This window comes from Brachionichthys hirsutus, chromosome 5, assembly GCF_040956055.1.
Source record: "Brachionichthys hirsutus isolate HB-005 chromosome 5, CSIRO-AGI_Bhir_v1, whole genome shotgun sequence".
Classification (NCBI taxonomy): domain Eukaryota; kingdom Metazoa; phylum Chordata; class Actinopteri; order Lophiiformes; family Brachionichthyidae; genus Brachionichthys; species Brachionichthys hirsutus.
Window position 1 is genome coordinate 14,504,179 of NC_090901.1, and position 23,548 is coordinate 14,527,726.

A 23,548-nucleotide genomic window follows, 5' to 3' on the forward strand; every position below is an offset into this window, starting at 1 on the left:
TAAGGCGCTCTGTGTTCTCGCTCTGAACGCACCTCTGTTAGTGTGGACGTTTTACTCATTTCCCCTGGCAGCGTTTCTGACACACATACTCACACACACCTTAAAACACACACGCACACGCAAAACAAGCTTCATAACCAAACCCTTGTATAGAAAGATAGAGTGAAACAGAAACCAGGGCGGAAAGATTTCAACTGTTGGCACACTTTGGAGTCCCTAAATGCTGACATGCCCCCCCCCCCCCCCCCTGCATGCACGACTTCCATCCACACATTCAGACCAGTGGCGGACTCCTTTCTGAGCGCGTGTTTAACATGCATGCACGACACAGACGTACTCGCAAGGCATCATTCATGATATATGTAACTATTATTATCAAATTATTGGCATATTCAGCCCTGATTCCAAAGCACCGAAGTCGTACATCAGAGGAGCAGGACAGAATTCCACTTTATAGATTTGATCATTGCCAGAAGACACAGCGAAAGGAGGTGAGGAGGGGGAGGCGGGACGGTGCTCCATCCATTGTCTTTTATTTGGTTATTACTTAAAACCTGTTTCATTGATTTTGTAGAACTTTTAACAAACAACCACCAAGTACTGAAGTTTCTTTTACTATTTATACATTTTTATTATTTTGAATTCAAGCTCATTCTGAGTGGAATTTGTCGCAGATGCTGCGGTTTCTGTCTCTGTAAGTCTTTATACTCACATTTCTCATTCTTTGGACAACTACATTTACAAAAAAAAATTAGTTTGAAAAATATTTACTTTTTATTGAGGAATTTCATTTGAAGTTCAGTTTACAGCGAGAAACTAACTGACTCCCTCCCGCTCTCCCTCCTTATGCATTTATTCAAGTCATTTATTCTGCAAAAAGGCCGAATCATTTTCTGGTTTCCACTAACTTGAGGAAGTTCTACATAATCACCCATTTGTTAACTCGATATCTGTGAACACCTAAAATGTTTACTAAAATTGAAAGAATCAAATTGATTCGAAGACTGGTGCATCAGCAGCAAGAGAAGAGGGAATGGAAGAGTTTAGGACTGAGAGTAGAGACTTTGAATTTGGTTCGCTGTGGTGAGCCCTCCCAGGACGAGAAGGAAGTAGCAGAAAGAATGAATGAAAGCATAAAGTGGTGACCTATAATAACCTTTACTTTACAAAGGGTTCTGAACTCGAGTAAATGCCGTCGGCCATCTGACCACACTGCTGGTTTTACTGTTTCTTTGTTGACATGTTTTTGTCTCTTGACTGGAAGATCTATTTCCTCACACACACACACACACACACACACACACACACACACACAGACCAGGAATTACCATGTTCCATTTAAAGGGAAGGGGAGATGAACTCAGGCTATGACACGATGGTTTCTCCTCAAGACCAATGTTTATTTTTCTGCATGTCCATTGGGTCTGCTCACAAGAAGCCCTTTCATTGCCACAAAACAGTGCTGTGTGTGTGTGTGTGTGTGTGTGTGTGTGAGAGGAAGAGAGCGGCTGAGTCAGAGATGACCTGTTTGCCTTGCTTTAGATAGCAGGATTTAGCAATGTGGCTTCACACATGCAGATGTTGTGTTTTTAAAGGAGATGAAATCACGTCCTTGTTCTTCTGTCACACTGAGGACGAACATGTCCTCACACAGTCTGTACACACACACTAACACTGCACACACACACACTAACACAGTCTGCACACACACACACACACTAAAACAGTCTGCACGTAGATGCAGGCCTCCATTAAATTCCCAACTCGACCTGCGTTGTTTCAAGTCACCTCACAGCCCCGGGGCTCATGACTCTATCTGTTAATATAGTAGTATAAATAGTGTATATATATATATATATATCATGATGACGTTTTATGTCCTCATGCAGAGATACTGCAGCCAGACAGACCCAACCTGAGGAGGACACAGAGTGAGGAGACTCCCAGTACAGCTGGAGCTCAGAACAGGTGAGGACACATGTACAATCACAAGCATACACATGTCTTTATGAAGTGTTTGACATTTAGATGCAGCGAGGACAAACCAGCCTGCATGTCTCAAAAGAGGACACAGGGCGGAGAGCAATTTCTAGATCTTTCTTTGGGCTCTGGGAAGTTCTGACCACTTTTCACAAAGATGTGAGAAATCAAATCAAACCATCGTTACTCTCGGGCCCGAGAAAATGCAGCTGCAGCTCTAACAGCAACGGAATGAATGATGGAATAGAATGAAATCCATCCATCCATTGTCTCATGATGATGAATATATTTATTAGATAGAATGTTAGAGCAGTACAAGTACAGTCAAACAGTAGTATGTATTACAGTACAAGTAGTCAGACAATAGTATTACAGTACAAGTACAGTCAAACAATAGTATTACAGTACAAGTACAGTCAAACACTAGTATGTATTACAGTACAAGTAGTCAAACAGTAGTATGTATTACAGTACAAGTAGTCAAACAGTAGTATGTATTACAGTACAAGTAGTCAAACAATAGTATTACAGTACAAGTACAGTCAAACAGTAGCATGTATTACAGTACAAGTAGTCAAACAATAGTATTACAGTACAAGTAGTCAAACAATAGTATTACAGTACAAGTACAGTCAAACACTAGTATGTATTACAGTACAAGTACAGTCAAACAGTAGTATGTATTACAGTACAAGTAGTCAAACAATAGTATTACAGTACAAGTACAGTCAAACAGTAGTATGTATTACAGTACAAGTACAGTCAAACATCCTGTCTCAGAGGAACATTGCGGTCTTGTTTCCGTTGAAAGTCCTTCGTACATAAATCATTGACATTTAGCAATAGAATAAAAATAAATTACACCACAGATGCAAAATAACAATAAATTAAAAAGACACATAATATGCACAATGTAGGTGGACCAAAAAAAGGGGGGGGGGGGGATTGAACCGGAGAGAGTCGTGATGACTGTCCCCTGAAAGGTGTATTTTTAGGGCCGTTTTGAAGGAGGCCAAATAGGTGCATGTTTTGAGGGCAGGAGTCAAACAGTTCCACCCTTGGGGGGCAGTATTGTAGAAATATGATTTACCCACGATCTACCCATGTTGTGTAAGAACACAGCAGGAGGTGACACAAACCTCAGCCAACTTTAAGATGGTTCCTGTTTTTGTCTGACATCGACTCAGACACAGAAAACCACATTTGTAGTTCTAAATCCAGCGTCGGTTTCAAGTCTCTGCGGAATTTGTGGTTTAATAATAATAAGAATGGCTCAATAATAAACCTGGATGACCTTTTTCTGAAAGGGCTTATAATACAAGAAAGTCGTAAACGCGAGGCATAATTGCAATCTAAATAAGTGAAGTGAAGAAGAAAGGCCCGCGTGAAGGCGTCCTGCGCCAGGAGGGGCCACTGGAGCCCGTTTGTGGAGCGCCAGCGTTATTCCCCTCCGCTCGAACGCTGCTGGGATAATAAACGGTGGAAGGGGCTGCGTTTCTTTCAAAGCTCTGTGGCAGCGGTGCGTGGGGTCAGATGGTATTTCCCTACAAACATAGCAAGGGGGGGGGGGGGGGGGCACGAAACACGGTTCAGCCAAGAGCTGTCCTGGAGAAGCAGTCAACATCTTCATCCTGTTTGTGCCTGGTGTCCGTGTCCTTCCTGTGCTGTGGCGTTTCCTTATACACCCCCCCCCCCCCCCCCCGCTTTCTGCTTTCCTCGGTCCCGGGGAGGGAAAGCAAACCGGATTGTATGAGAGGTCTTGTCAGAAACGCAAAGTTATATTTAGTGTCAGGAAAGTATGTGTTTTTTACCCTTACACACATGTGGCAGCCCGCCCCCCCGCCCTGCCAGATCCAAGTTGTGAGGTCACAACAGAACAGTCCTCAACACTTTGACATTAAATAAAACGGTTTCTTTGTCTCTCCTCATCTCATCACCCCATTCTCTGTGTCCTCCTGCCACACAGGAGTGACAGACACTCAGTTGGGGGTCCACAGGGGGGCTCCCCGGGGGGCTCCGGACGAGACTCTCTGACCAACGGAGAGCTGGATGAGGAGCAGGTCCGGGGGTCTGGCCGCCGTCGTTCTCCTAAAGGTCCCGGCAGCCCAGGAAGCAGCGCAGGTATGAAAACGACCGCGAGCCTGAACTCGACGAGCCTTTAACTTGAACAGGACTCGACAGGAGCAGAAGTTCCACCTCGAATTTGATATGCATTCTGATTAGTGTGCAAAGCGCTGAACTCTCTGCATGGCATCACAACCAGCTTGTGCTAACATTGTAACGTTCCTTGGTTTACTTTCTACAACCATTTATTTCCCACCAGAGGTGGAAGTCAGGCCACGGGGATGCCCTCTGTGATCGTCCAGGGCTTCTCCTGTCTTGGATCTTCATCATCCTCACAGACGGGGAAACATTTTCTTCTAGGATTTCACCATTCTTGAGCTTACTCTCTCCACACCGCCGGTTCCCGGTGTCTGAGGGAAGCCATTGTGTGTGACTGGTGTTCTTTACTGCAGTGGGCCGCGGCCCGGTACCGGTCCGTGAGGCTTTTGTTCCCAGGCCGCACAGAAAGAATAATTTATACCATTATTAGTGTCTAGAGGGTGTTTTAGTTTGAAAAATGAATGTAACATTCGCCTGTGAAATGTCTTGATCACGTGATACGTGACTAAAAAGCAGCCGTAAAGTAGCGAAGGAAAACGACAACAACAGAACAAGCGTCTTCGGAGAGCGTATTTGCTCAGGGGAAAAGTCCAACTGAGGAGGAGGAAGAAGAGGAGGAGGAAGAAGAGGAGGAGGAAGAAGAGGAGCCGACGACCTCCAAGAAAAGAAAACGTTTTTTAACGACCAGGAGTCAGACTTAAAACACGGTTTATCTACAGCTGCCTGGCTTCATTAACGAGGCAATGAAGGGTTCAAAACTGCAAAACATGGAGACCAAGAACCCTGGAATAAAAAACCAGAATGTGGAAATTATGAAACAAAAAAACATGAACATGAAGGACAGAAGAAATTATTGAGACCACAGCGTGTGGTGAGTCGATATTGGTGTAATACTTGTTTAATAGTTATTGCTAGTGCATAATATAAAATTTATTGGTAAGATTCTATTCCTGCCCGGTCCGTGGCAGGAAACGGGTCGGGGCCGCTGCTTTACAGCGTGCGCTCCAGTCCTCCTCCTCCAGACATCCGGTTCCGTCGCTCCACAGAGCAGCAGCTCGTCTTACTGGGACGTTTCTGACTTTCCTTGTGCGGTTGGGTCAGCAGTGGTGGACGTCTCGGCGTTCCAGCACGCGACTCGATGGACGAGCAGAGGGGATTGTGGGATGTTGATTCACGGCACCAACCTAAACCCATCAGGGCGCTGTGGTTCTCGTTCCTTTGACTTCCTCTTCCACAGATCCCTCACGTCTCCCCATGTCTCCTCTCAGACAAAGTGGAGTTGACTTCTAACGGGCCGGAGAGCAGTCGCCGGGGCGTGGCCCGCCACACGCCTCCTCCGTCCTCCCCGGCTGCCAGCAGCAGTGGTAGCCCCTCTCCAGGCCAGGACGCCTTGGGTCTGGCTGCACCATCGGAACCAGCGCCGAACGCCACCTCGGGCTCCGAGCAGTCCGGCACCGAGTCGCTTCCAACAGGGTGAGGGTCGATGCACGCAGCAATGGAGGATGTCGGAGCGTCTCGCGTTCAGCCGACCGCTTCAGGTTCCGTTTAGTGTCCTCTCTGACGCAGACGAGTCAGCACGATCTGATTGGCTGTTCCTCTTAGTTTCTGAACGACAGCCATCTTGTTTGAAACGACTGAGGAGCTGTTTCCTGTGTGTGTCTCCCGTCTAAATGAACTAAAGATACTGCAGTACACTAATGGCGTGTACATCTGAGTGTACCATGCCGTTGCCTTTACACATACTACAGGTCTATCTGACATGTTTTAATACACGGGAGCTCAGAGAGAGACCAAAGTCTGTGTTACTGTTACGCACAGTTCTGGTGTACAGCGTGTACTACTAACAAATACTGTTGTATCCGTCGGATCCATGACTTGGCCTTTTCTCTTCCGTGCAGCTGGGAGCAGCGGGTGTTGCCACATGGGCGAGTGTATTACGTCGATCACAACACCAAAACCACAACCTGGGAGCGACCGCTGCCTCCGGGGTAGGCCTGCCGCATCTCGCTTGAGTTTCCTTTGGGGATGCATGGTGTGTGAAACACACCAGGGTTCGGCGTTAACGTCACATTTTGTGTTGGCATTGGGCTTCAGACAGTCTTCTGCCTTCTGACAATCTGGAAGAAGCAGAAAAGATCATACGACGGCTCTCCTGAGCGGCTCCAGGCTAAGCGTTGGTTCCTCTGGTCGTGTGAGATGAAAAGCCGGTCCATGCTCCAGATGAACAGGCGGCACACAACTGTTTCATGTTGTGCCGAATGGCAAGAGGAGGCTCCACAGAATGCCCGATCAGAATGATTATTAAAGGAGAGAAAAGTTCATACAGTAAATTCAAAAGATGTGCTTGAGATTTGTCTCATCGCCGTCTGCGTGTCTCGATCGGGACGAGTTTATGCAGTTAGCACAACAGCTAGCGCGCTCTAAGAGACTCTCTTTCTGTTTCCCTCACTCTGCTTTCAATCCCCCACGCACACGCACTCTCTCTCTCTCTCAGTCTCTCTCTCTCACATCATCATAGTTTAACTCGGGGCTCTCAAACTCAAATTTTAGGAGGCAAAGTCTGGGTGAGGTCGGGCCACATCAGGTATTCCACAAAAAAAAGAAAGATGGCTTAACCTCTGACCTCTTACTTTTCCAATTGTCTGAAAGAAGTGGCTTTGAGAAAATGTTTAAATATTACCCTCTTCAGCATTTTAACAATCGAAAACTCAAAGGGTATTCTTGAGCTATTCATTCATTGAATAAAAAACTAATATTGTCCTGCGGGTCGCGAGTTTGAGATCCCTGGTTGAGCTCAATGTGAACATTTCCTTTGCAATGGATGGAATTTGCTTCCAAACCTTCCCGTCGTGTCCTGCAGGTGTGGCCGCGGCTTCGCATCATCAGACATGCAAATCGAGTGTGTTCCGTTGTTGTTAGAATCCAGACCAAGCCTTCCTGTTTCTCTTCAGTATTATGGTCTGCATCGTCACCTAGTTTGAGCGCTGAGCCGTCATCATGAGCTCAGTTTTCTTTGTATGCACCATTTAAAAAAGAGCAGATCAGCAAGCGGCCGGCCCTTTTGAGACATTCTTTCTTGCACCAATTATTGGTTGATTTTCACAGTGTGACAGAGAAAGAGAGCGAGGCTGTTTTCAGGAAAAGGTCAGCGCCCCCTCCTCCTCAAATCTCCACCCCCCCCCCCCCATCTCACTTTTTCCATGCAGTGAACGAGAGCGTGGGGGCCCAGAGAACAAAAGTCCTTTCTTAATGCCACATGCACTTCCATCCACCACTGTGTGTTGGCTTCTGGCCGCCGAGGCTCTTCAGAGGATCAATTAGCAAACCGGTCTCGAGCTCCAGATGCACGCGCCAGAATTTGTTTAGAAGTTGGGGGGTGAGATGGGGAGGGCCGGAGTGGAAGCTGAAATAATGAAAGCCATCCGAAGGTTGAGCAAGGTTCCTGAGTTAGACTGCTCAAATGTATTTATTGTTGAGTCTCTGCTACGTTTTATGATGCCACAACATGCTTTATTTGACACCAGCGGAACGAGGGTGTCTTTAATCAAAGGGCATGCTGTGTTTACATAAATCTAGCATTGTCTAAAGGAAAGAGCTCTTCCAAATGATGCACCGAAGCCGCGTTCAGTAGTTCAGGACTGCAGGCGCTCTCATGCTGTTGTGTGTCCAAATAAAAGTGAGCTCAGCAGCACTGAGGCGCTTCGAAAGCCACAGTTTGGTAATGAGAGCAACACGAGCCAGCTCAGGCTCGAGCTACCAAAAGAATGTCTCTAGAAGCTCTGAAGTAAAGCCCATCAGAACCGGGCCGCCACGGAACAGAAAAGCTCCGGATCACGTTTCAACAGAAAGATTTAACACAACAGTTGGGCCGTTACGATGAACAGTAGTTCAAGGTGAGACGGAAAACACTTGTTTCTGTCGGGATGTCAAAGTCACAACGTCTTCCAGCGTCTCCGGGCGGGGCCGCAGCGTTACGAGGACAGCCGTGTGCAGCATTTAACCGTCAGAGTAACAGGACATCAAAGTCACAACGTCTTCCAGCATCTCCGGGCGGGGCCGCAGCGCTACGAGGACAGCCGTGTGCAGCATTTAGCCGTCAGAGTAACAGGACATCAAAGTCACAACGTCTTCCAGCGTCTCCGGGCGGGGCCGCAGCGCTACGAGGACAGCCGTGTGCAGCATTTAACCGTCAGAGTAACAGGACATCAAAGTCACAACGTCTTCCAGCGTCTCCGGGCGGGGCCGCAGTGCTACGAGGACAGCCGTGTGCAGCATTTAGCCGTCAGAGTAACAGGACATCAAAGTCACAACGTCTTCCAGCGTCTCCGGGCGGGGCCGCAGTGCTACGAGGACAGCCGTGTGCAGCATTTAGCCGTCAGAGTAACAGGACATCAAAGTCACAACGTCTTCCAGCGTCTCCGGGCGGGGCCGCAGCGCTACGAGGACAGTCTTGTGCAGCATTTAACCTTCAGAGTAACAGGACATGGTCGTCATGACGTCTCTTCTCTTGAGGCAGCGCTGCGTCATTGCAACTGAAGTTGTGTTTGTTATTCCAGATGAGGTCTTGAGGATTCAGAAAAGATGCATGTGGGTATTTGTAGAAGTCCAGTCAATGGCTCCAGTGCGGGTTCAGACGTGAACAACGGCCAGCTGGAATGCTATTTGACATGCTGCTGTGTCTTTGACTATTTTGACACAATGTTGAAGACAGAGATGTCCTCTAGACTTTCTGAAAGGCAGTGGCCTTTCTAACATGAGGATCTGCCGTGGAACGGTGTGTGTGTGTGTGTGTGTGTGTGTGTGCGTTTGCATTTCTCAAGCCTATTCGTATCTGCAGTGTATTTTTGTTAGCAGACGGAAGTCTGTAGCGCTGAAGTCAGAGTTATGGAATTAGCATGAGAACCGCTGTGGTGTGTGTGTGTGTGTGTGTGTGTGTGTCTGGGTGGAACGTCTGTATCTCAGTCCATGTCCAGACCCCGTCCCAGGGGTCCTCTGAGTCAGGACGGACACACGACAGCTCATGGTTAGCGTCACGCCAGAGCCTTGGTGCTCTTTTGTTTTGCCTCGTCGTCATTGAGCGCTGATGTGGTCCTCAGAGGGACGCTGGTTCGGTGCCAACGTGGTCATTGAGCTCCGATGCGGTCCTCAGAGGGACGCTGGTTCGGTGCCAACGTGGTCATTGAGCTCCGATGCGGTCCTCAGAGGGACGCTGGTTCGGTGCCAACGTGGTCATTGAGCTCTGATGTGGTCCTCAGAAGGACGCTGGTTCGGTGCCAACGTGGTCATTGAGCTCTGATGCGGTCCTCAGAGGGACGCTGGTTCGGTGCCAACGTGGTCATTGAGCGCCGATGTGGTCCTCAGAGGGACGCTGGTTCGGTGCCAACGTGGTCATTGAGCGCTGATGTGGTCCTCAGAGGGACGCTGGTTCGGTGCCAACGTGGTCATTGAGCTCTGATGTGGTCCTCAGAAGGACACTGGTTCGGTGCCAACGTGGTCATTGAGCTCTGATGTGGTCCTCAGAAGGACACTGGTTCGGTGCCAACGTGGTCATTGAGCTCTGATGTGGTCCTCAGAGGGACGCTGGTTCGGTGCCAACGTGGTCATTGAGCTCTGATGTGGTCCTCAGAGGGACGCTGGTTCGGTGCCAACGTGGTCATTGAGCTCTGATGTGGTCCTCAGAAGGACGCTGGTTCGGTGCCAACGTGGTCATTGAGCTCTGATGCGGTCCTCAGAGGGACGCTGGTTCGGTGCCAACGTGGTCATTGAGCTCTGATGTGGTCCTCAGAGGGACGCTGGTTCGGTGCCAACGTGGTCATTGAGCTCTGATGTGGTCCTCAGAAGGACGCTGGTTCGGTGCCAACGTGGTCATTGAGCTCTGATGCGGTCCTCAGAGGGACGCTGGTTCGGTGCCAACGTGGTCATTGAGCTCTGATGTGGTCCTCAGAGGGACGCTGGTTCGGTGCCAACGTGGTCATTGAGCTCTGATGTGGTCCTCAGAGGGACGCTGGTTCGGTGCCAACGTGGTCATTGAGCTCTGATGCGGTCCTCAGAGGGACGCTGGTTCGGTGCCAACGTGGTCATTGAGCTCTGATGTGGTCCTCAGAGGGACGCTGGTTCGGTGCCAACGTGGTCATTGAGCTCTGATGTGGTCCTCAGAGGGACGCTGGTTCGGTGCCAGCTGCAGCTGGAGGATTAAGTACAAAGAGAATGAAAATCGTTCTGTTTAATCGTCTCCTGTCACAGACGCAGTGAACAAGTGGATTTCATAAAAGGTCCGGGTTCTTTTACTTAACAAAATAATGTTATCATGAAACATTCTAAAATGGAAAACAAATGCAAGCCTGGTGCGGAGGGACTTCGGTTCATGTCCCATGTGCTGGACTGGTACCTTCTGGTATTTTGGAAATGGCACAGATTTTATTTATTTGTTTGTTTGATTGAAACACGGTTTTCTCAGATAAACCAATGAAAATGACGCTTAACAGGAACAACTTCAACCTCGGTGTCCCTACAGTGAAAATCACCTTTGTTGGGCGGTTCTGAGGACACCATGCTTGTTCTGTTCACCTCAGTGAACCCCATCATGAAATAAGTAGATGTTTTATTGATCCCGAGCATTTTCTGTCTGAAAAGATTTGATTCAACCCGTGTGTCTTTCTCTTCCTTTGTCCTTCACCTTTCTTCTCTCCTACTTCATCTTTTCTGGTTTGTCTGCTTCTCAGTCTGGGGCCCATGACCCACCTTCTTCCGAGCCATTTTGCTAGCCTAAAATGGCTCAGGGTAGAAGACAGGGTTAAACAGCTCAAAATGGGATTGGCATTTAAAATAGTCAATGCAGCTCTGCCCTCAGTCCCCTCAATCCCTGCATACCTGAATAAACACCTCCACAGATTTAGTGACACCCACAGCCACAACACTAGAGGGAGCTCAAACAACAACCTGATTACCCCCTCCTATAGGACTAACATGGGTAAATCATCTTTCTACAATACTGCCCCCCAAGGGTGGAACTATTTGACTCCTGCCCTCAAAACATGCACCTCTTTGGCCTCCTTCAAAACGGCCCTAAAAATTCACCTTTCAGGGGGGCAGAAACGGAGATAGTCATCACGACTCTCTCCGGATCAATCCCCCCCCCCCCCCCCCCATTTACATTTACATAGTATGTGTCTTTTTAATTTATTGTTATTTTGCATCAATGGAGTAATTTTTTTGTAGTTTTATTTGTATTGTTAAATGTCGATGATTTATGTACGAAGGACTTTCAACGGAAACAAGACCGCAAGGGCTTTTTTGAAATGCTCCTCTTAGACAGGATGTTTGACTGTACTTGTACTGTAATACATACTATCTGAATATATTCATCATCGTCTTCTTCTCTTCTCTTTCTTCCTCCACTCTGTCTCCCTCCTCCTTGTTTCCTTTTCTTATCCCTCGTCTCTATAAACCAGTTCTGTTACTAACTACAGCGCACCTCTTTGATGCGCCGCCCACTCCTGTAGAGCTTAATGAAGGTGTTGTTGAAGGCTAACGGCCCCCTCCCTCTGTCTGCCCCCTGCCCCAGGTGGGAGAAGCGAGTGGATCAGCGGGGCAGGTACTACTACGTGGACCACAACACCAGAACCACCACGTGGCAGAGGCCCACGGCCGAATCCGTGAGGAACTACCAGCAGTGGCAGAGCCAGCGCAGCCAGCTGCAGGGCGCCATGCACCAGTTCAGCCAGCGCTTCCTCTACCAGGTACTCCAGGGCGTCACAGGACATCTGGACAGTCACACAGTATAACAGTATACAGGGGACAAAGACAATACAGGGGTCTGTCCTCTGTATTAGACCGTGGTTCTACCCCAGAGGAGTGTCTGTCCTCGGTAATAGACCGTGGTTCTACCCCAGAGGAGTGTCTGTCCTCTGTATTAGACCGTGGTTCTACCCCAGAGGAGTGTCTGTCCTCGGTATTAGACCGTGGTTCTACCCCAGAGGAGTGTCTGTCCTCTGTATTAGACCGTGGTTCTACCCCAGAGGAGTGTCTGTCCTCGGTAATAGACCGTGGTTCTACCCCAGAGGAGTGTCTGTCCTCTGTATTAGACCGTGTTTCTACCCCAGAGGAGTGTCTGTCCTCGGTATTAGACCGTGGTTCTACCCCAGAGGAGTGTCTGTCCTCGGTATTAGACCGTGGTTCTACCCCAGAGGAGTGTCTGTCCTCGGTATTAGACCGTGGTTCTACCCCAGAGGAGTGTCTGTCCTCGGTATTAGACCGTGGTTCTACCCCAGAGGAGTGTCTGTCCTCGGTATTAGACCGTGGTTCTACCCCAGAGGAGTGTCTGACCTCGGTAATAGACCATGGTTCTACCCCAGAGGAGTGTCTGTCCTCTGTATTAGACCGTGGTTCTACCCTAGTAGTACTCTGTTGGTTTAGCCATGCTGCTGCTCTTTATCCCAAACCACCCAGAAAAATGTTATTTTGCCCCAAATGACAAACCCTACCCGAGTCGTAAGCAAAATTTGTAGGTGGAAAAATGATTCTAGCATCCTAATTAATATCTTTGGGATCAAGTTTCTGCAATTCTGACTGAATTAAAAAAAGAGCGTTGTGTTTTGGAAAGGTCAGACGTTGACGCCTCATGTTGTCGCATTTCACTGGTGAAAAGTTTCACAAATGTCCCCACTTGAAACGTGACCATATCAAATAACAGTCCTTTGTTATCTCCACAGTCGTCGCGCTTTGATTCCTATCGGTGGTGCGATCACACACCCCACACAACAGCTGGAATGCCTTTATTTTTATTGTAACTCCTGTTGTATTTTCCCAGAGGAGACATTTGCGGTTCTGCCATGTCTCTGTCCTCTCAGAAAGCAGCCATTATTAAAACCAGCCCTAAGCGTCTTCCACCCTACACTCCGCGTGTGTCTCTCTACGCACCACGTCCACTCCTCCTGAATCCGGCGTGCATCCCTCGTCGCCACTCGCGTCAAGGCCCGACGGTTCTCTACCATGCTCCCGTTTCCTCCCTCCTCTCCCGGTGTGTGTGTGTGTGTGTGTGTGTGAGAAAAGCCAATCGCCATCCACGCTGATAGGAGGACTACGCTGTCTTGGAATGCCCACGCCACTGATAGCAGCGGCTATTTCTGGTCTCTGTGTGTGTGAACAAGGACACACACACAAGGACTCGTGGTTTCACTGCGAGCACCGCCGCATGTTCTACTGGCCGACTGACGTGTGGGAAAAAACGTTCTGCCGTTAAATCCAGAGCGCGGCACCTTGTGAGATTACTTGTGCGTATTTCAGTCAATCCAGTCATTTTGCTCTGAATATGTTCTCCTGATGACGTCAGTTACTCTGAAGCCCTCGCAGCGCCACGCCAGGGAGGTTCTGACCCGTTTAAAGGGTGACGGTAGTTTAAGGTTTGAATCCCCGGCTGTTAAGAAGACGGGAGGCTGAGACACAGCCGTCCTGCTCGGGAAACAAAGCTGCTGCACATGCTGTCAGTGAGCACGGCCTCACCTTCTGTTGTTGATTCAGGTGTGTGTGTGTGTGTGTGTGTGTGTGTGTGTTTTCACAGCGCTGTAATGTTGAAGTCAGGTGCCACATTTCGATTCTGTTGCGCATGACAACCAAAGAGGGACAATGAGCCAGTCGTCCTCTTAAATGGACCGTGACTCTGTAACGGGTGCCTACGTTAAAACACACACACACAGACACATAGAGATGCACACACACACACAGATACACACACTCACAGGTCATAAGCATTGAGAGTTTTCATGTTTACAGATATACATTCTTAAACTGGTTTGCTGTGTGTGTGTGTGTGTGTGCGTGTGTGTGTGTGCAGTGTAATTACCGGGCCCAGCCAGAGCAGCCTCAGAGTCATTAACTCCGGTTTCCGGCTCTCCCCTCTCCTCCCCCTCCCCCCCCCTCCTACCGGTTCTTTACCTCCTCCTCCTCCTCCTCCCACCTCCCCATCGTCCTGTTGCCTCTCTGAAATCCCCCCAAACTCAGTTTCCCCTCTTAAAATCCCCCTTTTCTGCACCCCCCCCCCCAAGACCGTGCTTTCTTATTTCTGTTCTTGCCACCCTCCGTTTGCCCCTCTCACCTTCCCTTCCTCCCGTCTCCTCCTCTCTCTCCCACCTTCTCTCCATTCTTGCTGGAACAAGGACCCTTAACAGCCGCCCTGCGTTCTGTCTCCCCCACTGCTGGACAGAAAACTCGCACCAACGTCGCGTCCATCGTGTTTCCGCGCCAGCCTTCGCTGCTCGTGTTTCCACGAAGCCCGTTTGTGAAAGCACAATGAACAGAGCTCGGCTCAGCCGCTGCCGTTTCCTTCACGTCATGGCGGCGGTTTGCTTTAGTTGCTTTTATTTGTCCTGTCAGCAGTTTATTAACCTGTTTATTAAACCCGTTTATTAAAATGACACGCTGAATCTAAACATGCGTGGCACGGCTCGTCTGAGAGCCCGCATCGCTTCCTGTGAGATGGTCGACGTTGAGCCGCTCAGACTGCGGCTGAACTCGCTGGCCGCCGCTTTACGCCGCTTTGAAAGTGGCCGTGACGGCGTATCCCGTCCAGACCATTATTTCACACGTTTCTGCCAGCCTGCCGCTTTTCCCGCTCCTCCTCTCCCTCCCTTGTTTTCTCCCTCCAGCCTGTCTGGAAGCTGCTGAGGAGCTGAATGCTCCTCGCCAGGATGAAGTCATCATGTCTTTATATCATTATATTCTCCTTTTACCTTTTTTAGTCACAGAAAACCCATAAGGGTGGGGCGCCGGGGCATGGGCTGCCTGTCGATGGGAGCAGCACACGCACACACACACACACGCACACACACGCACACACACACACCCTTTAACCTTGCTACACACCCGCTCCCACTGCAGCAGGCCTTGTCCTTTCCATCCCAGCTCCCTCAGAGTTTCCATGACCGAGCCGTTTTCACGTTGCTTTTTGGGACTCGCTACGTAAAGTGACGCCGACGCAGGAAATAATCATCACAAAACCAAAAAGCACCTCTTTGAGAGTCCACCAGCTTCCACTTCGATCATCGGGTTGGTGAAACGAAGCGGGATCAACCAAAACGACTGTAATTGATCGAGTTGTTCGCTCCTCTAAAATCGGGACGCTGGGCTCGTCCTTTTCTTGACGGCGCCGTTGATGCGCCGTGACGGTTGAAGCACATCCTCGTCTGTGACACGGCTCAACGGCCCGTTTGATAAACTTCAGAGTCCTACAAGCGTCTTTTCAGCAGCGTTTCCACTCAACCTAATAGGTGTGTGTGTGTGTGTGTGTGTGTATGTGTGTGAATTTGAGCGCTGGCTGAGTAAACCCCGCAGAGGTTTCCAGACCCAGGGTGAATAAAGGTGCCTTTTGTCAGCTCGGGGTGCGTTGGGTTGGGCGGGGCGGGGGGTGTCCAGTCTGGAACAAGCATGAATGTTCCCTCAGTTCCCTCAGACTTTGCACTTCCCTGCCTACTTTCACAGCAGTGCTCCAAGAGAAGGGAGGAGGAGGAGGAGGAGGTCCTCAGGGTGGGGTACAGAGGGTGCCAGGGCGGAGGACGGCGGGGCGTGTTGGAGGAGGTGAGCGGGAAGCCAGGGGGGCGGGGCCTGCGTCCAGCCCGTGAGCTCATTGGAACAGCGTTGTTGTTTTATCCTCCTCCTGAGCATGTCGTTTTTGGAAGGCATACGAGCCACCAGCCGTCCAGCTCCCTCAGTCACCCCTTACCGCTGCAGCAGAGAGGAGCCCCCCCCCCACCCTGCCCGGGCCTCCGCGCACACACACACACACACACACACAGGTATCACCCGTGGCTACCGAGGCCAAGGGAAAGCGTGACTCCCCTCGTCTGGAACAGATTTCATTGAGTGAGTTTCGCGGGCGTGTTTTTTTAGATGTCTTTCCCAGCTGACCTCTCGTTGGTTCCCGACCTTTTCCTCCTCCTTATCCCGCTGTGGCAGCGACAAACCGACTGGACGGGGGGAAGAGTTTCATGCTGCGCCACGCAACGAGGACAAGCGCTCAGCAGAAGCAGACGGGAGCGAGGCGGGGGACAGAAAGGCGTCCTAACGGGAATCGTTTTCTCTCTTTCTGTGTCTCCCTCAGCCGTCTGGTGCGCCGGTGGAGAATGATCCTCTGGGCGCGCTGCCTCCCGGATGGGGTAAGTGTGCCCGGCGTTCCCTGTGTGGAGACCTGAGGGATGCTGAGGCTGAGCGGCGGCCTTGATATGTGTCTTCCATCAGCAGATGGGTTTCTGTCCTCCGTGCCTGCGACCCTTTAAAGGATTGGACTTTGTTCCGCTTTCAACCACAACCCGAACCGTTTCGGAGTCACGTCGGTGAATCTGGCAGCCGAGTAATGCCTAAACATGAGCTGTTTGATTTAGTCCTTTGAAATCATTCGAAGCCTGCTTTAAATTTAGCTTGAAAGCTGTGTGTGTGTGTGTGTGTGTGTGTGAGCCTTGTCTTCTCAGAACCCGAAGCCTTGACGAGCATTAGAAACAAACATGGTTCTGTTCTTCCAGTCTCTTCCTCTCAGGGAGCAGAGCGTTCCAATCGTTTACGTGATTGTAATTCCCTCTCTGTAATTGGATATCTAGATGCCCGTCGGCCTCCTTCGGCTCTCAAGTCCACAAATTACAGAGGATTGTTATTATTGATGAGACGCTTCATCATCCCACATTTTCCCAGAGGAGAACCGTAATCGGATCCTGGCAGGATTGTTGCGCGCATTCATTCATTCATAAAGACTCGCTGCTGGCAGCTTCCCGCAGGCTTCATCGCTCGGCCGTGTTCCCTCCTCGGACCCTCGCACCCTGCCCTTGATGCCTTTTCAGCGTGTTGCGGTTCCTCCAGACGAAAACCTCAATTATATCTTTGTCTTAGATTTGTCTCTCCGGCGCGCTTTTTTCACCTGCGGTCGCCTCCCTCGCCAGAAAGTAGGAAAGAGGGAAAGATGTTGGACGACGAATGAAAGGAAGCAGGGAGGAGGAGGGGTCTTTACTGGATAGTAGAGTGGGGGTGGGGTGAGTCGGGGAGAACGCTAGTGAAAGTTGCCATGGTGAGCACTACTGTTTGCGGCCCCCGCCACACACTCCTGTTAATGAGAAAAAGATGTTGGAGCGCCGGAGGGAGGAGGATGGGAAGCGGCTCCTCTCGGGAGGATCCGGATACGCACGTCCCTCCGTCTGCTTCCAGCGGCCCGTGTTTAAAAGTCCCAACGGCGCGCACGCACACATACACGCACACGCACACAGGCGCCTCTTCTGATCCCTCCACCGACCTTCATCTCTGCTCTGCTTGTCTCCACAGAGAAGCGTCAGGACAATGGCAGAGTCTACTTTGTCAACCACAACACGAGGACCACTCAGTGGGACGATCCCCGCACCCAAGGGTGAGTGCCAGCCTGTGTGTGTGGGGGGGGGCAGGCTGCTCTGTGTGTGTGCTCGTGTGTCTCACCACACACGCCGTCGTCTGCTGCTTGACGTGCGTCGCTTTACCATCCATCAGGGACGCGCCGCTTTAGTTTAGGATCTTTACCAGATTTCATTTTAGGATTGAGCGTCCGGAACTCAAAGGTTTGAGCGTTGTGTCCCCCAAACAGCGGAAGTCCAGTCTGGACACTCTTCAGGCTTTAAACCGGCGCCGGCGCTTCCACGGGCTGATTTTCGACCATTTTTCTGCCATCACTTTTTATTTCTTTGACATTTTAAACTCCTCCTGAGCTGTTTTTGTTGTTTCCCCCTCGCCTCACTCATTCTAATGTAAACTTATTAGAGCCAGGCATCGATCATAAGGATCAATAAAGCTCCGTCCTGCCCTTCTGAAGGTGACTTCGGTCCTTTTAAACCGCTGTTTCCCCGATTTGTATCGATACACTATCTGCACAAGCGCGATGCGAGTGCGTCGGCAGCGGCATGACGGATCGATTCGTTTACGAGAGACGTACATCAGATTTCAGTTAATCACGATATATAGCGTCAATAAAAGTGTGCTTTTCCACGACCTTCCATAAGTACGTCCGTGCGTGAAGACGTCTTCCGCGGTGGATTGTGGGAAGGGGCGTGGAGCAGGGCGGAGCCTCCAGACATGACAGCATGGAATCAAAGCGGCAAAATCAGAAACATTCAGCAGCGAACTTTAAATCAAAGGTTTGGCAGCACGACGGCTTTTACAAGCAAGATGGAACGCTCGACAAATGGAGCGCGGTTTGCAAACTTTGGGATGAAGATGGAAATGAGTGTAGAGAACATATAAACCTACAAAACAAAATACTGAATCACATCATCTTGACCAGCCGACGCTGAATCCAGATGCATCATGGGAAGGGAGTTAACGGAATCGTATCGCATCGGAGGTTTTAACAGATGCATCGTGAATGAATGGGATCGTGACGAGTGTATCGAGATACGGATCGGACAGAGATTCTAACGTGCAGTGGACTCAAAGGTAGCCGGACGTTATAAATAATAATGCAGGGGGGGATGATCCGAGGCCCCACTCAGAATACTGTTCAAGTTGTAACGGGGGGCCGTTTCATGCAGCGGCCTCTTGATTCTGAACTCCATTGCTTTGACTGAATAAGTCAAACTTGCCTCTGGGGGGTAAACGCCAGAGAAGCGGAGCACAGCTGGAGGTTTTCTCTTCGTGTGCTGGGCTTTAGGCCCGCAGCTGTGTTAGTTTCATCCCCAGGATGGGGCCCCTCCGGCTGGGACTGTGCTCACTGCCCTCTCCCTGTTGCAGGATGATCAAGGAGCACCCCCTGCCCCCGGGCTGGGAGATGAAGTACACCGCAGAGGGCGTCCGATATTTTGTGGACCACAACTCACGCACCACCACCTTTAAAGACCCCCGACCCGGGTTTGAGTCAGGGTAACTATTCTCTCAGCCCCTCCTCCAGACCTTGCTTTTTAGAGAATCAAAGCCAAAGCATGTCTCAGACTGAGGCAAAGATATCATCTCTGTCATCCAGGTGCCTCAAAAAATATAATCTCTGTCATCCAGGTGCCTCAAAAGATATAATCTCTGTCATCCAGGTGCCTCAAAAGATAATCTGTCATCCAGGTGCCTCAAAAAATATAATCTCTGTCATCCAGGTGCCTCAAAAAATATAATCTTTGTCATCCAGGTGCCTCAAAAAATATAATCTCTGTCATCCAGGTGCCTCAAAAGATATCATCTCTGTCATCCAGGTGCCTCAAAAAAGATAATCTCTGTCATCCAGGTGCCTCAAAAGATATAATCTCTGTCATCCAGGTGCCTCAAAAGATATCATCGCTGTCATCCAGGTGCCTCAAAGGATATAATCTCTGTCATCCAGGTGCCTCAAAAGATATAATCTCTGTCATCCAGGTGCCTCAAAAGATAATCTGTCATCCAGATTCTTCAAAAGATAATCTGTCATCCAGCTGCCTCAAAAGATAATCTGTCATCCAGATGCTTCAAAAGATAATCTGTCATCCAGCTGCCTCAAAAGATAATCTGTCATCCAGATGCTTCAAAAGATAATCTGTCATCCAGGTGCCTCTAAAGATAATCTGTCATCCAGGTGCCTCTAAAGATAGTCTCTGTCATCCAGGTGCCTCTAAAGATAATCTCTGTCATCCAGCTGCATCAAAACCTCTGAAGATCTACTAAATCAACTTCTTTATCCAGATTGCACCATGAGTTTGCCTAAATCTGACATATTTCAAAGCTGCACCCCAATCTAAGATCCCTCTTTTTATGTTTTTCCTCCGTATTTACTCTGTCCATGTTTTTGCCATTTCCTTTCGCTTCAGCTTCTCCGCCGCAGACATTTTCACCAGAATGTGTGTTTTACCGCAGCAGCAGCAGCAGCCGGTGGAGCTCTGCCCTGCCTTGAGGCAGTTTTACCACAGAAGTCATGAGAATGTGCAGATGTGTGACAGCAGACCGTCTGCGCTGCCGTGTGTGTGTGTGTGCGTGTGCGTGCGCGCTGCTTTTCTTGCTGATGATTGTGTTAAAGCAGCTGATCGCGGACGCCGTAGGAAGAGCGCTGTGTGTTTTTGGATCTGTCTGCCGCCAGCTTTCCACTGCTGCGGTCTTCCTTTCCTGACCCACGCCGAGCCCGAACCCAACTCGCTACAGGCCTCCTCCTCCTCCTCCTCCCTTCTTCTCACTATCTGCTCACTCTTTCTCTCGCTCCGGTGCTGACGAGGCATGTTTCCCCAGTGTGTTCACGGGTTGGTGGAGCTCGATGCTCACACAGCTGCAGCGCTGGACTCACCTTTGCCTTTGAGACCGGGACACACATTCAGCAGGAAACATCAGATTCTGGATCAGCTGCTTTGATTATTACCTGCCACTCCTTTGGGATTTTTTAAAGAGTGTAAACTTAACCTAGCTACTCTTTCCTCTCCGTGTGTGTGTGTGTGTGTGTGTGCGCGCGTGCGTGCAGGTCACGACAAGGCGGATCACCCGGGGCGTACGACCGCAGCTTCAGGTGGAAATACCACCAGTTCCGTTTCCTGTGCCATGTGAGTGTGAAGTGGGTTCTGAAGCACACACACCTCGTCGTCGTCGTCGTCGTCATCTGGTCAGCCCAGATATTCATATCATTGTTTTAGAAACACAGTTTTTCAATCCGCTGATGTCCAAGTCCGAACTTTTATTCACCTCCATTGATTTTGAGTTGATGGGAAACATTCCAGCGGCTTAAGACTTAAGAGCTGAAAACAAAGTCATGTACAACAAGAGACATCACAAGACCAGTGACATCAAAAGACCAGTGACATCACAAGACCAGTGACATCACAAGACCAGTGGCATCATCACAAGACCAGTGACATCACAAGACCAGTGACATCACAAGACCAGTGACATCACAAGACCAGTGACATCACAAGAACAGTGACATCACAAGAACGGTGACATCACAAGACCGGTGACATCACAAGGCCGGTGACATCACGAGGCCAGTGACATCACAAGACCGGTGACATCAAAAGACCAGTGACATCAAAAGACCAGTGACATCACAAGACCAGTGACATCACAAGACCAGTGACATCATCACAAGACCAGTGACATCACAAGACCAGTGACATCACAAGACCAGTGACATCACAAGACCGGTGACATCAAAAGACCAGTGACATCAAAAGACCAGTGACATCACGAGGCCGGTGACATCACAAGACCAGTGACATCACAAGACCAGTGACATCACGAGGCCAGTGACATCACGAGGCCGGTGACATCACAAGACCAGTGACATCACAAGACCAGTGACATCACAAGACCAGTGACATCACAAGACCAGTGACATCACAAGACCAGTGACATCAAAAGACCAGTGACATCAAAAGACCAGTGACATCACAAGACCAGTGACATCACAAGACCAGTGACATCACGAGGCCAGTGACATCACAAGACCGGTGACATCACAAGACCAGTGACATCAAAAGACCAGTGACATCACGAGGCCGGTGACATCACAAGACCAGTGACATCACAAGACCAGTGACATCAAAAGACCAGTGACATCAAAAGACCGGTGACATCACAAGGCCAGTGACATCACAAGGCCAGTGACATCACAAGACCGGTGACATCACAAGACCGGTGACATCACAAGACCAGTGACATCACGGTAATAACTAGGAGCTCAGGTTGACAAATTAAAAGACGTGTTAAATGCTCTCCAGTGAATATTTAACATCAGAACCATCGCAGCAGCAGAGCTGTGAGTTTCGTAGCTTTGACTCCTCATCAGTCCGATCCTGCCGTTCCTGTCTGCCCCCCCCCCCCCCCCCCGTTACACGGCGCCGGGCGTCTGCTCAGGAGCTGTTGCTGCTAGCCGAAGCTAATTCCTGCTCTCTGTCCAGTCGAACGCCTTGCCCAGCCACGTGAAGATCTCTGTGTCCAGACAGACGCTGTTTGAGGACTCCTTTCAGCAGGTGAGACGCCCGTAACCCGGGCTCGGAGCATGATCACAACGCTGCACATCCACAGCGGATGAGGGCGGGGCTACCGGGCTTGGGCCCGCCCACTTGTACAGCTATGTCATTATTGATTTAATTGTAGCTCTCGCTCAAGGGTCTGATCAATCAATCAGATCTCATCCGATCAGAGAAGGCAGCCGTTGGTAGAATTAAACGGTTTCCACAGGAGGCTTCGAAGCGGCGACGAATCGCTGACGCGTGGCGTTTCGCGTGGGTTCACCGCCACTGTGCGCTGCTGCCTCCTGCCTGCTGGGAGGGTGTTCACACTTGTGTTCATGAATGACTCATCAGATCATGAACGTGAAGCCATACGAACTCCGACGCAGACTCTACATCATCATGAGAGGAGAGGAAGGCCTGGACTACGGCGGCATCGCCCGGTGAGAGCAAAACAAGCGCACCTTTCTTCCCTCATTCGTTCATATTTCATATTGTGTGTCATATTCTCATTTGGTGTTGATGTTGGTGAAGGTGCCATTTCTTTCCCCCCTGCGCCTGCTCTGTTCCAGGCCGGCCGTCCTGTGTGTTGTTATTTTGTTCTCATGTGTTCCCTTGGTTTTGCATTTGTCTGTCTCCAGTGTCACGTCAGTGGTTTTACCCTATGGTAGGTGACATCATGCTGTTCTACCACAGGGTAGAACCACGGACGGGATGTTGGGAGTTGTCTGCGTCCCGTCTATCCGTCAGTCCATCCCCCCCTCCCATAAACCTCAAAGGGGAGCGCAGGGACCTGGGGGGGGCGCTTGGTTATGCTGCTGCTGCAGCTGCTGGTGGTGGTGCTGCTGCCGGGGAGCCTCTAACATGCGTCCTTTCATGTTTGTCTTTTTATTCTGCCGTCTGTATTTATCCATCACTCTGTTTCGTCTTCATATAATCCATGTCTCTTTATGGTCGTCACAAAAACCACCACAGGAAAATGACAGTATGTTTATTCACATCTGAAGCTAGCATGTATTTAGCTTAGCATTAAGAGAACAGACGCGTCATTCATTAAAGGGTTAACCTTTCTGAAATGTAATTTCATCCCCTTTTCAGACGGATGTTTGAATGTCGGACGATTGGGATCAGGCTCTGCCGGGGTTCTGTCCTCGGCACCCTTGTGTTCCGGGTCATTTAGGTTCAAATCCAAACGCATGTGAGGCAGGAAAACCGTTTCATTACCTTTGTTGTCCTTCTATTTTGTCTTCTGCAGACTTGTTTTCTGTCTGTGGAATAAATGTCCAATGTTTGAGTCCACTCGTAATCAGACGTCTTCGTTCTTGTCAGCTGTTTGATGTTTCCTGCACAGCTGACTGGGTTTTCTGCTCCCACTGGTCGCTGTGGCTTCGTGTCTGATCTGTATGTGTTCAGTCGGCACCAAGCGGCCTTCACATTCCGGTTGCTGTGGCAACGACGGCAGTGAAGCGGGCCTCCAGCGTCTCACTCGACGTTTGCTCCATCTGCATCGTAGC

At 49.8% G+C, this 23,548-nt stretch overlaps 1 protein-coding gene across 1 annotated transcript in view; it reads left to right on the forward strand.

Moving 5' to 3' along the window:
- wwp2 (WW domain containing E3 ubiquitin protein ligase 2) overlaps positions 1–23,548 on the forward strand; it is a 33,656-nt gene that overhangs the window by 6,746 nt on the left and 3,362 nt on the right. Inside the window, exons 6-16 of the mRNA XM_068739209.1 lie at positions 1,890–1,968; positions 3,947–4,101; positions 5,412–5,616; positions 6,042–6,131; positions 11,708–11,882; positions 16,238–16,292; positions 17,443–17,524; positions 18,874–19,002; positions 20,549–20,627; positions 21,981–22,052; positions 22,389–22,477. Coding sequence (XP_068595310.1) covers positions 1,890–1,968; positions 3,947–4,101; positions 5,412–5,616; positions 6,042–6,131; positions 11,708–11,882; positions 16,238–16,292; positions 17,443–17,524; positions 18,874–19,002; positions 20,549–20,627; positions 21,981–22,052; positions 22,389–22,477 — 1,210 coding nt within the window. The remainder of the gene's footprint in view (positions 1–1,889; positions 1,969–3,946; positions 4,102–5,411; positions 5,617–6,041; positions 6,132–11,707; positions 11,883–16,237; positions 16,293–17,442; positions 17,525–18,873; positions 19,003–20,548; positions 20,628–21,980; positions 22,053–22,388; positions 22,478–23,548) is intronic.